This window comes from Haplochromis burtoni, unplaced genomic scaffold, assembly GCF_018398535.1.
Source record: "Haplochromis burtoni strain Fernald_Lab_line unplaced genomic scaffold, NCSU_Asbu1 Contig_79, whole genome shotgun sequence".
Taxonomy (NCBI): Eukaryota; Metazoa; Chordata; class Actinopteri; order Cichliformes; family Cichlidae; genus Haplochromis; species Haplochromis burtoni.
In genome coordinates, this window is record NW_024582440.1 from 789,878 (window position 1) to 805,962 (window position 16,085).

Genomic DNA, 16,085 nt, shown 5'->3' on the forward strand with positions numbered 1-16,085 from the left:
CAAACACTGGCCTGGATAGTGGCAGTCCCGATCTAAGTGACATTCCCATCAACTGAAAAGATAATGTTTCCCTTAAAGTCCCCTCCCACTTCTTCCAACAAGGCCACAAAACCTACACCCCTTAATTCAGTTTGTAAATTTGCACAACAATTCCCAATGAACAAATCTTAAATTCAGTATCAACATGTAAAAAACAAAAAAGCCCACTCATCTTTTAATAAAAAAAAGAAATGTTTTCATTATATCAAGATAATTGGCTAACTGTAATATTCAAAGCTGCAAGTAATACGACTCCTTTTTCTGTTCTTCCCCATACACACACAGTTTACAAGGTTTAATATAAAAGGTTGATACATACTGTAAATGATGCAAATATGACAATGTCATAGCTGTCAATATCATCTTTTGTACTTTTGAATAAAAACATTAGTTGCAGACTCACCACCTTCATGCTCTTTCATTTTGAGTTTAATTCCACAAAATAAAATAAACAGTTGAAATAAACTAGCATTACTTTTTTTCACAAATGTTTCATTTAGAAATGCAGTGTTGGTCAAGTTACTTGAAAACAGTAATTAGTTACCAATCACTGATTACTTAGTTACTTTAAAAAAAAAAAACAACCAAAAAAACAAATACCCCCCCCCCCCCAAAAAAACCCCCCCACACGATACACAACCTGAATATATGATAAAGCAATAGACCTTTCAGCCTAATTCTACTTTTTCTGCATTATCCATCATATAAATTTGAATCAAATGAAAAAGTGTCTTAACTTTATGCACATTGCATCAAGCAAAAATTCAATTATATGCAACTGTCTCTGACTGGAAGAAATTTGTTTAACATTTAAACCTATTTTCTGCATATTCCAGTGAGTGGGGCCAGTGGAGGTTTGCTCGGTGACGCAGCGGTCATGTCAGTGGGGGGTATCCAGGGGTTTCTCTGTGAAGTTCACATTCCCATGGCAGCGTGCTATGTGCTTGCTCAGATTTAAAGTTTAATACTTCGCTGTTGAAAGAAGTTTTCTTCGCATGTAGAGTGTACAGCGGACGCTAATGTTTTTGTCACTTTTACGGAATCAAACTCAAAGTAATGTCACTACTTCGGAGCTTTAAACGCTGCATGGTCGTACTCTCTCCATATTATCCATTGTTGATCTACACATGTCTGTTGCTGCCACGGACGTCGTATGCTTATCATTGTCATCAGACACTCTCACAAACAAAATCACAGTTTAGTAACGCAGGCTGCTTACGGGAAAGTAACAGTACTCTAATTACTTTTTGCAATAGTAATCCCTTACTTTACTCATTACTTGAAACCCATAATTGGATTACAGTAATGTGTTACTGCCCATCTCTGCCGAAGCATCAAACAGAGTTACCACAATAATTGTTAGGTTAAAAAAAAAAAGTACACATAATTATGACTTTAATAGCTAAATAAACACTAGAGAGGTACTGAGTTTTCACTTTATAGTCATCATGTCATTTCATATACAAAGTATGGGGGAAATATTACTACACAAATTCTTACAGAAGATCCTTACAGGTAGATCATGACAAATTAGCATTTGTCAGAAAAGTGATAGAAAGCAACACAAACTCGAGTTTGAAGCAGCCATGTAAACATTATTTGTGGGCACATGCAAGGAAAAGTCAGGGTGAGAGGGGGGCAAGATTTAAAAAGCGAGGCATACCTGTATGAGTGAGACTGTGTCTCTCCAGTTGGTAACGTTGTATAAACCTCATGTCACACATGGTGCAAGCATATGGCTTCACTCCTAAAGACAGCACAACAACATCAGATGTATTTCAACACACTGGTGAAAGTGATGAACACCACTTAAATAAATGACAGATTAACTATTGTAGCATGCTTTTTTTACTGACAACACATTACACTGAAAAGACTAACAATATACAGACATTAAAAGGCGTATTAAGAAATCAAAAATAATCAAAGAAACCGATTTTTACATCATAAAGTTTGGTTGAAACTTAACGATTACCCACTAAAAAAAAAATAATTAAAAAAGAAAAATCACCAACATTTAGTTTCTCCAGATGTGGGGAAACAGGTACTTGCAAACGACATTTTATACTACCAATGTCTGCAATTTAAAGGCTTTTTAGTGTAGTGTATCTTTCATTCAATATACAATAGTCAAGAATAACCATGCAATAGTGCCATTACAGTGTTAATCACAAAACAAGGTAACTGACAGAGTCACTTTTTCTGTGGACAGTTTTCCAACAAAGCCTAAAAGCTCTATTAAACATTGTTTTTTTTTTTATGAGGGGGAATTAATTTACCAACAATGTGATAATTATAGTATCATATAAGACGGTGAAATCAACATAAAACAAATGAGTATATGGTTTATAAATATATCAGGTTTCACAGTGAAAGGGGAACAATTAATCAAGCATACCAGTATGAGTGAGGCTGTGTCTTGCCAAATGGTAACGCTGGAAGAACCTCATGTCACACATGGAGCAAGCGTATGGCTTCACCCCTAAACGCATACAGTGTGAAATTTTAGGGGGGACAAAAATAATAATAATAATAATAAAAAAAAAAAAGGTTCTCATGAACTATGTGCACAAAATTTGTCAATCTACATAAACTAGTCAATATTACATAATAACAAGAGCAAGTACTTTCATGACCAGCTAATTCTAAACATACAAGACAGAAAAATGTGTCACATAAACCCTAACAGCAGTTAGCAAATACAACGTATACAACAGAAAAGACAAAACTATTAATTCTTAGCGTCTAACAGTCAAGAAAATGAACTAACAAAAAAAAAATTTTTTAAAAATTTTTAAAAAAAAATCACAGCTTGCTTTGTGTCTGTTGGGTAGGTGATTCACACACATACAAACAAATATCAACAAGCCCTAATGGTGTTAAGTGAGAGGGACAAGTAAAACTTAGTACCCGTATGGGTGAGAGTGTGTCTTGCCAGGTGGTATCTCTGGAAAAATCTCATGTCACACATAGAGCAAGCATATGGCTTCACCCCTGCACACACAGAGCAAAATCCTTTGAAAATAATAGTAATAACAATAATAAAATAAGCACAATGAATTCAAGGACTCACTTATATAATGTATCCAGACATGCCAAAAGCAGTGGCATCAGTACAGTGCCACACTAAATGCACATGTCTAACATTTCATAATCTGTTAACATGTCTGTAAATAGGGTGGGTGGTGGGGGGGGAAAAAAACAAGCAAACAAAAATGTCTTTTGCCAAACTTAAAACTTTTCATGCCAACAAGCTTTTTGAGAGCCAAAATTGACTCAAAGTACTCATCAAGATGACTGTTATTGTAACACTGAGGTAGAAAACTGAAATGCACTCCTTATATGCCTCAACAGTTAAAAATGCTTGATGTTTATGAGTATTTGGTCCTATAAAAAGGAGTGGCCTGCAAACTTAAAATTGGGTATTTGGGCACCAAGACAGCAAAAAAAAAAAAAAAAAAGCAGACCCATACCCGTGTGAGTGAGGCTGTGTCTTGCCAAGTGGTAGCGTTGGAAAAATCTCATATCACACATGGAGCAAGCGTATGGCTTCACCCCTACACACATAAAAGTTTGTAAATATCAGCTAGAAACGGCATCAATTTTTAACACATGACCACAACTCTTCCCTTAGAATAGCTCTTCTTTTTGTTTCACATATTATACCAATCGGCCTGAGAAGCCAACGCACAATTTAGATTTAGCAGTGGTTATAGGAACTATGATAACACTCGACTTATTTCAGTGAAATTTTGAAAAAAAAACAAGATAAACAAAAACGGTATAAATGTACAGATAAAGTAGAGCTTTCAGCAGGGGAAAAGCTGAGGTTGTTTACATACCCCTACTATGTATGCAAGATTTCAACTAAAGGTTTACCACTTTTTCCATCCTCCTATTACATGTCTGGATACATCCTCATGCTCTTCAACATGTTATTTATTTTTTGGGGGGCTGGAATCCTATTCACGATGCACGAAGGTAGAAAGCTAAGACACTTAAAACACGTCTACCTAATGAACTACGGTAAGCAGACGCATACCAGTATGAGTGAGGCTGTGTCTTGCCAGATGATAACGTTGGAAGAACCTCATGTCACACATGGAGCAAGCGTACGGCTTCACCCCTACATACACAAAGTATCAACACATTAGCTAAGACCTTCCTTCAAAGGAAGGCATCAAGTTACTCAAAACTTTAGCAGGCATTTTATATTCTAACCAGGCTTCATGCAAACAGCGATTTGTTTTACATTCCATCAATGAAAGAAAGGGGGGCAGCTCATTTTCAAATAAACTGAATAGCACTATGAGGGGAAGAAAAAAAAAAAAAAAGCAGCAACAGGGCATAAGCCATACATGTCAGCAACGAGACAACTAGTGAGCGCGATTACACCGGCCAGCCGAAGCACAAACATTCTCCAAAGTTAACCATCACTCGTGGAAACAAAGCATTTTTTAGCAAATGGTTTTTCCTGACACAGTGTACATTGATTCCATTTACAGCAAAATTAAGAAAACACGTTGCTAGATGCGTGCTTCTTTCTTGCACACCAAAATGATGGCCTGCAAAAGCTTACAATCTGCTTTCTACCATAAAGTTACAAGAGACGCAACTGAGTAACTGTATGAATGTTAATTAAAAAGCAAGGCAGTTACAGCTTAGAAACATGAAGCCCTCAGCCATTAGTTTACATTTAAAATGTGGACATCAAAGGACTATTCCCATAATATACCATGGCCAAATCAAATCAACTACTTAAATATGACTTTTCTCATACAGTTAACAGAAATGTGAAATTTAGACAAAACAATATTTTCACATTACTGAAATGTCACTTTTCAAAGAAGAACAAAAAAAAATACTAATTGAACTCTTCAATCTTCGTTTGTAGATCAACTAAGTCAATTATCAATAAGTAAAAGTCCGCTTTTTCATGATTACTTGGTACACAACTATGCAGCTATAAACAACAGCTGATGGCAAGCTTTACTCATTTTGCCCGAAGTGAAGCCGCAGAAAGAGTATCAATCCGGGATTACACTGGCTGTGTGTGATGACTTGACCTCTAAGGGACGGCCAATATTTTGTGGCTTCAGGTAACCCCAATAGAGCCCCCAGTTGTTTGAGTCAACACTTCCTGTTTCGTACACTAGTTGTTCTTTAGAGATTCACCACAAAAAAAAAAAAAAAAAAAAAATGTACATACAATTTAAAAATGTTAATAAAGTGAAATTATTCTCAGATGACAGTCAATTATTTTTAAATTTCATTTCAACAAAGGTGTTGTCTATTTTGCTCTTCACAACGAGCACTTACCCAAATACAGCTAAAGTTCAAACATGATAGATCAAACCCTTGGAGCACATTTGGAAACTTCAAATGTTTGGACAACTTTTTTTTGGTACAAAAGTCTTGTCCCTTGGCTAAAAATTGCATGAATGAAGATTTTTGTGCACAGCAATGGTACAAGAGGGATTATGTACTTTGACAAGTCCACCACTTTGGGCAATGCTAAATGCTAATATTTGTCGCTGTGTGCATGTAATTTAACATTCTGATGTATACTGAAGTGTCTTTTTCAAGCGTTAAATGATTGAAATAAAGCAAATCAAATGCTGATGCATTTTTGTACCATGATAAACTTTCCCTTTCCTCTCTTCTGAATATATTAAAATTCAGTCCTTTCATGGTACAACAAATACCCTAAAGAGCTCTTTAAACAATGTGTTCAACACTTACTCAAAAGTTCAATCCCACAAAAAAATGTTCTCCTTTTACAAAAAACAAAACAAAAGCAAAACTATAAAAGGCCTTTTCCCAGCTGCATGTTTACCTGTAAGCTGTTTGTGTCTGATTTTAAATGCATAAATTTTGATTTCAGAGAACTGATTTTAAAAGTTAAACTGGGTACGGTAAATGGACGCATACCCGTATGAGTGAGTCTGTGTCTCTCCAGGTGGTAACGCTGGAAAAATCTCATGTCACACATGGAACAAGCGTACGGCTTCACCCCTACACACACAGAGCATAAAATTATTAGCTATTCATTCTAATAAATAAGCGATTATATAAAAAATTATATAATATATAATGTAGAAAATAAAGAACAGATGCAATTTTGCCACAAAGTGCAAGTGGTTACTCTTAAAGATTATTAGTGAATTTTTAATTACATTTATAAAACTAATAAAAAAAATAATGGGGCAGCAGCTCTGACCTGCACATAGTGCATAGTATAAAACAATGAGGTTTTTAAAAAAAATCCAAGTGTTTTTTTTAAATAAAATCCTTAGTTTATATTTTATATAATTAAAAACAAAACAAAAAACACAACAAAAAAAAACTAAGAACATAGTCCTTTGATGTCCATGCAGTCATTTTTACTACATATAAAAAAAGAATTACATACAAAAATTATTTAAATGATTTTAAACATGCACAAATAACTATGAATTGCATGTTTTGCAGTCTGTGCTTTCAGGCATTCAAATTCACAGAAACGGGTCCACAGGTCTAACTCCACTTTTAAGTCCACTATCAAAAAGTCTTAAGAGAACTGTGGGTGTTGTCATTTAGAAATTTAAGAATATTGGGGAGGAAAAATAATAAATAATTCATCTATGTACTGATACTGCTGGTTTCTAAACAACCGTTTAGAGAACGTTTACCAACATATCTGCTTCTGAATTGAAACTTGTATAGGAACTGCATGCAAGAAAGTCTTGGCAGATATTTGGGAAAAAGAAAAAAAAAGGATGTTGTAGAAGAAAGGGTAGTCAAATGTGGTCTGCTGTACTTGTGTTCCATCATTTTGCACTGTAACATGCTGTACTGCATAAGGTAACATCAGAAAACATGGGTATATCTGCCATGAAGAAGTTTAAATTTAAAAAAAAGAAAATACCAAACTGTGTTAAGACAAGTGTGTCAGACAGACATCTTGGGAGGATCAAACAGCACTGCGCAAACAAAAGTCCAGATCAGAAATGCTTATCTTGCTAATTAAAAAGGAAACACAGCCAAAGTCTAAGCAAAGAGCCAACAAGTTGGAAACAAGACCCAACAAATCAGTTTGAATTTGCACAAAGTCACAACACAGACTAATTTCCTGAGCTGTACCAAAATATAGATGCTGTATGCAATTGGTTGGCTATTCATCTGTTAGATAAGCCATCTCATTTTACACACCTTGACTTCACCTTACTACTGCTATGTCCTTTTTTCCTCTGTTTCTTTGCTGTTTTAATGGGTTGAGCAGTGGTAGTAATTATTCGCTAAGCTTCAGAGCTTTGGTAGTAATTTCAGCCTCCACAAGACCTACAGCTGAACTCTGCTTCAGGGTTACGGTAGAGTTAGCCAAAATAAACTAAAAACAAAAACACATTTTACTTTATTAGAATAACATAACCTGGATTTTAGACAAAAATGAATTGTTTAACAGCAATGCGGTGTTACAAAACTGACTAATATACACAGGCGTTTAATTTTAGTCTTTGTAATTTGGTCAAATTTGTAAACAAGCAAGAAAGATTCTGCTGTGCAAGTTTATTGACTGAAATGGACTGTATTATGTTTACAGTTGTAATGTTAAAACAGAAAACTACTAAAATGTATCTTAATATTTACACACAAAAATAAAGGAAAAAAGTGCAACTAAAGACAACGAAAAAACCCCACTCTAAACACTAAATCTAACACTGAGCACAAAGAAATTTGTATCATCATTTCTGTTAGACTAAATTAATATACATGCTAAAATTTTGCAAATACTTCTACAACTGATGCTGATCAAAATATAATCCAGAGGGAAGAAAACTTGTTATAAATGCTGAAAAAGTAAGAGTTTTTAATAGTGGACTCGGGATTATTGGACCACACAGTATTCAATTTCCCACTGTAAACTTCCCAGTTATTGGGAACACATAATTATCAGACTGAACATTTTGAGGTGAACAGATTTTGGGAGTGGCTTTGTTGGAAATTACTGTCCACTGACAAAATGAATCCTGAGCATCTGTCCATTGACTTAAGTGACAGACTACATAAGTAGTCAGACTTATGTAATATGGGTACGGTTAAAAGACGCATACCCGTGTGAATGAGGCTGTGTCTCTCCAGGTGGTAACGCTGAATAAACCTCATGTCACATACGGCACAAGCATACGGCTTCTCCCCTAAACCGAAGAGCACCAGTTTTAGTTAAAGTCCCCACAGATACCGAGTGGCTGTGAGGCAAAAGCTATTACCAAACAATGTTTTAAGCAGGCCATTGCAAAACTTCACAGTCGCTCCACACTCCTAGACTCAGTATAACTCAAGCTTTCAAAGCCTCTTTTAACAAGTCATTCACATATTTAGGCAATAAAGGCTGTCCTGGCCTAACTGCACTTGAGCCGTTCCAAACACAAACCATACCTGTATGAATGAGGATGTGTCTTTTGAGGTGGTATCCACTCCTAAATGCTCCGTAACAGTGATCACAAATAAAGTTTTTCTGCACTTTGGATGATGGACCATTCTCATCGCCACCTGCGCCCTACGGAGAATGGTCAGGAACAGTGGTTAAACAGTTTAAATCCTACACCTTCATTGTGTAGTAACATTTCAGTTATACCCCCAAAAAAGCACCCATCCAACTAATCAGAACTGGATGATATTCTAATTCTTGTGAAATGTCAGCAAGTGCAGTCCTATAGCTATTACTCTCCTAAGATATAAAATGAGAGTTATTTATAACCACTAATCCTTAAAATCAGCAGTATGAATGAAGACAACATAAAAGGTTGTTTTGTTTTTCAAACTACGTCATTTACATCTGAATTGACAAAATACCCCACAACCCCTTCCAATGGCCTAATGCCCTCATGTTACTGCTCCCCCTGTTATGCACACAACTGCAGTTATTGTGCTCTGCTTCACTCTGCTCCCCTCCCCCTCTTTCCTCTCCAGAGATCCTCCACCCCCTCCACATCTTCCCTGAGCTCCTCCCCCCACCCCCACACAAACAAAATGTGCACACAAGAGATCCAAGTCAGGCGCACTCGAATAAAGTTAAATGCTTTAACTACAAAATATGTACAAAGCGGCTTGGGCGCATTTTCTGCAGTGAGCAAAAATTAACAGACGCAACAGAGACAATTCCCTATTTAGCAATCAGAGCCACTGACCTTCCCTCCCCTTCCTTCTTGTTCTCTCACTTTACAGGGCGTTACTGATTTCCTGTTCTTTTTTTTCTGCTGCATGTCCTCGTTGGCCCTCATCTCTTTCTCATCCAGCAGGCGGGGAGCTTGGAATTCACCTTCCTTCCGGATAAGCTACCAAGCCAGACAAAAAAAAAAAAAAAAAAAGGAAAAAAAAAGTTAATTATTTCCTATTTTTAAGAATGTGTTAAAAGTGCTCTCTGAGACAAAACAGTATGGACATTACTGAGCTGAAATGATGCAGTTTAGCCATTATGTCCATTTCTGCCAACGCTGGAAGCAGAGGTTGGTCACATATAACAGTTGAGGTTTGTATTTTCTAATTTTAGTTAAACCATTACATACTTTAAAACCATTTGGCACACCTTCTGATGGAGAACTGATAAGTGCTCTTTAATTTTCTGGTAATTGCAAGTTTCGTTTGCCAAAACAAAAAAACTTCTAAGTTGTGGAAAACAAAGGAAAATGGGCTAAAAAGGGAACTAACTACGCACCCTTTAGTATAACTTGTTAGTGCTTAGGTTAATTCCCTTTTCCATCCCAATTTCAATCTATATCCAATCTAAATTATAAGTTAAAATGCTAAACAGAAAGCAAAAGTTGTTTTAAACTGGGAGAAATCACAATAGGATGACCGCTTACATTCTGAATTTCATAATTCAGAATTGTGCCAAGTGTTTACACCCTTCAGAATATCAGTAACACAACATAAAACAGCCCAATTTCCACTCCACATTTCCCACGTGGGTCCTAACCAGGGGTGGACAGCTCATTCCAGATGGGAGGATCATATGGCTCTGAGGAGCGCGGTCAGGTCCCTCTCTCTGCGGTGGTGCATGGCCAAGTGGAGCCATCATTTTTTTGGGTGGAGCGGCCATGGAGCTGGCCTGCATCAGGGCCATACTGGACAGGACCGCTTCGCAGCCAAGCAGCCCCGCCTGCAAAGAAAGAGTTAACAACAACACTTTACCAAACACATCAAGCATTTCAACAAATCAGCAGTCTGCAATTTCAAATGATCTGCATCTAAGACAATACTGCGAGTAGCACGCAATGTGCTTTGGCAGTCATCAACGACAACATCCTGAGTGACACAAGACTGCAAATAAAGTTATTTGTCACCACTTTGGTGTTCTTAAAACAAACCCATTTCATATGGTCGCGGACTGAGCTGCTGGGCAGATGTGACATTGCTGTTGTATATGTGAGCGCAGGGGCAGGGGTGGGGACAAGGTCATCCAGAGATCCGTCAGTCAGGATGGTCGGGCTGGTGGGAAGCCACACCCACCTCACTCATCAAGCATTAAAACTGAGGAAGAGGAGGATGTGGATGAAACAGACAAACATTAAATTACAACAGCAGCACCTGCTGTCTTTACCGTTACATATGCCAAAGAAATATAATACAGAAATGTGTCTCATTTGGACAAATGATTGGACGATTTGCATAAAGGGTTTACTAACTGTGGCTAAGATTTACTTAATCGTGCTATATTTTTTACCTTACACCTATGTTTTTTCCCCATTTTATAATAAACACGCCAAATCATGATCAGATATCATACTCATCTCATAAAGATGAGATGAGTATGCATTATAATAAAAAGCATTATGATAAAAAGTAAAAATACAAAAACTCAGACAGAGATGATTATGACTGCAAGAGATCATTAATATGGGTGGGAAAATTTACAATTCGAATCTGTTTTGTTCCCAGTTCTGCACATTAGTGTGGAGGTGAATTTAAGTGATATGCATATAGCATCGATTTTACAGTAGCTTTAAGTACAATGCATGCAAATTTATAACAACTAAATATTCTTACACATTTTAAGTTAGCATCACTTCATTTATGTGCAGCATATAGATGCAGTATATGCTGCATAGGTTGTAAGGATCGTAAAGCTCCGTGTTTTGAGAACCATTTCTGTTAATCTACTAAATACTGTAAGCCTAGTGCACATCAAATGATAATTTTTGGTGTATGTATTTGGATGAAGTTTGGTTATGAAAATTTCCCCAGTAGTTTAAAAAAAACAAACAAGCTCTGCGCCAACAATCTAAAAAGGTCCACTTTGCTCTAGGTAATAAATACGAAACTCTTGTAAGGCATCATGAAAGGTCATTTTTAGTCTAGCTGGTTTCAATTTGTGTAAAACCTTCAGGTCTTCAGAATTAAGTATATATTTGTGCAAAAACAGAAACGTGTGAAGATTGGCATACTGCAGAGAAACTACAGCAGAGTCAGACAAATCACATTTTAAAATAACAGGATGACTGATGAGACAATTAGCATGTCCAAACACTTAAACATGGGAAGTTCTTTAAAAAACAAAACAAAACAAAAAAAAAAACATGTATCATTTATAGTGCAGGTAGTGCAGGACATATGTTAAGTATGAAAGGTAACAAAAGAAAAAAAAACATGTAAAATACAAACCAGAATTCAACATTTAATAGCACAAAAGAAGCAGCTGCGTGGGTGCGAGTCTATCAGGGGAGGTTATTATTATTTTGAAGGAAATAACTCAGATTACATGAATCCCCTTGTAAAGTACAACTTGGGGTGATATCATGGAGAAAACCTTAGCTGTTGTGGAATATATATGAGCGAGGGTGATTATTAGTGTGCTGCTGGAGACTAATGCAAAAGTGCTTGCAATGCAATAAATTATAAGCCTAAATAAAGTATTTAAAAAAAGCACGTAAAGTTCTCCGACTGCACCCACGCTGATCGTTTGCATTTAAACGTGCGTTTTGTATTTTTAAACACGAGGTTTGTTAACTCGAATGTTACGAGGAGGCCATTAAATTACCGAAAGAAACACTGCTCGGTCTTGTGAAGGGGTTCTCATGGGGTTTTGTGTTAGTTTGAAGGATCGTTGTTATACTCACCATTATACGGATTAAATGCTACGCTTGTGCAACACTATAAAGGTTAACCGTGGCCAACAATATTTTTTATAACAGGTTTTCGCCATCGGCGTGGGTTAACTAAAAAGGGCTAACGTTGCTAGGAAAACAGACAGCTAGCGAAATGCTAACATCAGCCAACACTGATTAAAACACTACACGAACACGTCGCATAGTTATTTTCAGTTTTTAGTAGCTGTGTTTTGTGATGGCGGAGAAAATTAAATGAGCCAATATTATTATATTATACTGACTATAATATAATTTATTAGCTTTACCGACGAGTGGCCTTCAAACTACCACCCAACCCATCATTAGTTCTGCTGATGCTGGAACAACCTAGCTAACATCAGCTAGCTGCTCGCGGGCGCCCTCGCCCACTCTAATGTTACTGCCAGTAATCGAGCAAATTTTGAAGCCCACCTGGTCACCGATGTAACACAGCTGCAAAGCGAGAGTATATATCTTGCTAGATTTATGTAATAATATTATTATTATTATTTTTACAAAACAACGCTTCTTATGATGTAAGCTAAAGCGGTTCAAGACAAGACTGAGTAATAAAGGCATTCGTGATGGCCGTCGCAGCGAGTGCCTCCCCCTCCCGACGAATAAGCTAACATTTGTTAGCGGCCTAGCGAAAGCTAACATTGACGCCGTAATTTTGTGCAAACCCCCATTTGCTCTACTACCACACGGTGGATTTTGCAGATAAAGCTACCAGACCGCGTAATGCACATTTGGAATCCGCGCAGCATCTGAGAAGAAATGAGAATATATTTACCTACCTTTCTGCTTCACTCGCCCGACGTTTTCTGTACCGTCTAGTTTACAAACACAGGAAACGCCACAGGATGTAACCCACTCCCCCACACAGCAGCAAAGCCTCCTCAAGCGAAGAGAAAAGGGTCATCTTCTATCAGCTCCCCGTGAACAAGAGAGCCTTGGCTCGAAAGGGCGGACAAAAACTCAGTCCATTTTCATAAGTGGCGTGGGGATTTTGACGCCCACTCCACACTGTTGTGGTGCTGCTGGTCTCTGAGTTTGCAGCAGATACAGACTACGACTGAAGAGACGCAGACGAAAAGGAGCGAGCGCTTAAAATGACAGAAAACAGGGACGTGCACACAAACACCGGAGGGTTATAGTAGTAGCTCAGTCTGCTGCCGCTTTGCACATGCTTGGCTGAAGTGCACATGGGGCCAAATTAATAACCATCACTAGCTCATTACTATTATTATTGTGGACCCTGCAGCTTTTATTCCTATAGCAATATTAGATTTGGTGACGTCATTGTCAATAGTGTAAGGATCACTGATTTCTTTTAGTCAGTTTCATTCTGCACTTTGAGCCTTCCTTTTGTATTTGCTTTACACATTAGCCTGAATTAAACACATTTCCTCTAATTAATCTATATCAATCGGTAATTAGAATAGGCTATGATTATTTTATTTTTCATTAATAATATAATGCTGGATATCATTGATTACTTATTGGCTTTTATAGTTTATCGCATCTTGTAGCTTGTGTCATAAAACTAGCCTTACTGGTAATGTAGGCTAGTGTAGGCAGGAAATTTTTTGGAAAATTATTACCTTTTATTAATTTGTTAACTTATTTTGGCACAACACCTAGGATATTTTCTTTCTCATCCCTGTGATGTGTTCATGGTGCAGATGTAAGGTAGCGGTCGCGGTGTTCCAGCATCTACAGTAGCTGGCTACAGAGGAGGAGCAAACACAAACCCCTCCTCTGTAGCTCCTCCTCTCCTCGCTGTATTTCCCAGGGAGAGAGAAACAACCCCAAACAAAAACGTTAACGTGATACATTTTAGAAATTAATATGCACGCAAGACAAGACGAGAGGAAGATGAGTGTTACTTTCAAAAGAAACTGTTCAGCAAGTGAACTTTTAGTGAAGCGGAAATTTAAAATCAGCAACAGCTTTGTTGGCCAAGACTGTGTACACATTCAAGGAATTGAGCTCCTTTCCCCCCCTTTGCTCTCAGTGTAAACAGAATAGACAAACAGTGGGGACTACAGCAACACAGCAGCATGACACAGACATTAAGAGCATGTATGGGATATTCATATGTTTAATGGTGACAAGTGCAAAGATGTTGGGATAAATTGTGGAATAAATAAATAAGGATGAATAGCTAGTTACTATACATACAGTATATACACGGGGACAGTCTCATGCTTGTAATGATCTATTTATATTTTTGTGTTTTTAAAGATAGTGGTTTTTATATGATGTGTTATGAATGCTAATTTGGTGGTATTTAAAGACAAGGTTTCGTGAAAGTACTTTACTAGACAGTTTAGTGCAATTTAGTGCAGGCTAATCTGGTTAGTTTGCACATTTGTGGTAAAGTTTACAGTAATGCACTATTGTTGGAGTAGTGCAGAGCAGGCTGTGGTGCTCATATCAGGTAATAGCCTGAGGCTCATGTGACTGTTGTTTTTTGTTTTTTTTCTAATGCTGTAGGGTTTTTACCTTACAATGTAAAGCACACTGAGGCAGTTGTTGTGAACTGATGCCATATAAAAATAGAAATATGTAAATGTAATTGAATTACCTTACATCACAGGTAGAAGACATCAGTTTATACACCAATCAGGCATAACATTATGACCACCTGCCATATATTGTGTTGGTCCCCCTTTTTGGTGATAAAACAGCCCTAACTCATCTAGGCATTGGCTCCACTAGACACCTGAAGGTGTGCCGTGGTATCTGACACCAAGATGTTAGCAACAGATTTAATTGTAACATGTGAATTAGAGTTTTGCATCAGATCTATATCATAACTTGTGTCATAACTGTAACTCCATTTTAACCCTACACTGCAACCTTATACGTAACTTGACATGCGCCTCCCAAGGAATTTAACTACATGTCGGGTCAATTCATATCACAATGACTTCAATGGTTGCGCTGTAGGAATAAAAGGAGTTTCCGGTTACTATGTAAGTTAGGACATAAATTTCCTGCAGAAGTCTAAATCAAGCTTAAGTCTTGTAAGCTGCGAGGTGCGGCCTCCATGGATGGGAACTGTTTGTACACAGATGCTGGACTGGAGGTCAACATTTGAAGTCAACACCTCAAACCTGTTGTTGTGCTCCGTAAACCATTCTTGAACCATTTTTGCTTTGTGGCAGGCTGTGTTATCACACTGACAGAGGCCACAGACATCAGGGAATACCGTTTCCCATGAAAAGGCGGGCTTTCATGAGAACAGGCAGGCCTATAGTAATGCTTAGATAGGTATACGAGTCGAAGTAACATCAGGACCCAAGGTTTCCCAGCATTGCCCAAAGCATTACACTGGCTGAACCTGCTTGATTTCTTCCCATACTGCAAGCAATACACACACACTCAGCCATCCATGTGATTGAAGAGCACTTGATTCATCAGACCAGGCCACATTCTTCCACTGCTGTCTGGTCAAGTTCTGATGCTCATGTATCAATTGTTGGCACTTGCGGTGGTGTGATGCACGGTGCATTCTGTCTGCAAATCAGACCTGTGTGGATAAAGGACCCAAAATGCAGACTGTCCAACAAGTTGAGGGAACAAAAAATGTCTGATCTTTTATTTAGGCATAGCATGTAATCAAAGACACCAGCAGAAAACAAAGTCCAGGTAAAACAAACAGAAATGCAGCCCGGGCATGACAATAGTATTACAGTATGATACAACAGAGAACTAAGACAAGCTGAGACTTTAAATAGACACATGAGGAAATCAGGGAGATGGGAAACACCATGCACACAAAACAAAACAGGAACAAAAACATGACAACAAATAAACAAAACAAACAAACAAACAAACTACCAAGTAAACTGTAAAAAAGGTGAAACTAAACTGGGAATGTTTAGTTTAGAAACACATAATCAAAACTTTATAAGCAATAAATAACCCAAA

General features: G+C 37.5%; 1 protein-coding gene across 27 annotated transcripts in view; it reads right to left on the reverse strand.

The window, feature by feature from the left end:
- znf740a (zinc finger protein 740a) overlaps positions 1–13,351 on the reverse strand; it is a 24,094-nt gene extending 10,743 nt beyond the window's left edge. For 4 of the 27 annotated variants that reach the window (XM_042222099.1, XM_005924828.3, XM_005924827.3 and 1 more), the window contains exons 1-12: positions 12,944–13,342; positions 10,389–10,551; positions 9,998–10,180; positions 9,210–9,356; positions 8,458–8,578; positions 8,133–8,216; positions 5,971–6,054; positions 4,082–4,165; positions 3,513–3,596; positions 2,950–3,033; positions 2,438–2,521; positions 1,703–1,786 (exon numbers count right to left, since the gene is read on the reverse strand). In XM_042222099.1, coding sequence (XP_042078033.1) covers positions 1,703–1,786; positions 2,438–2,521; positions 2,950–3,033; positions 3,513–3,596; positions 4,082–4,165; positions 5,971–6,054; positions 8,133–8,216; positions 8,458–8,578; positions 9,210–9,356; positions 9,998–10,180; positions 10,389–10,433 — 1,084 coding nt within the window. In that variant the 5' untranslated portion in view covers positions 10,434–10,551; positions 12,944–13,342. The other 23 variants (XM_042222097.1, XM_005924822.3, XM_042222098.1 and 20 more) reach the window with 21 other exon arrangements.
- Positions 13,352–16,085: the final 2,734 nt, after the last annotated feature.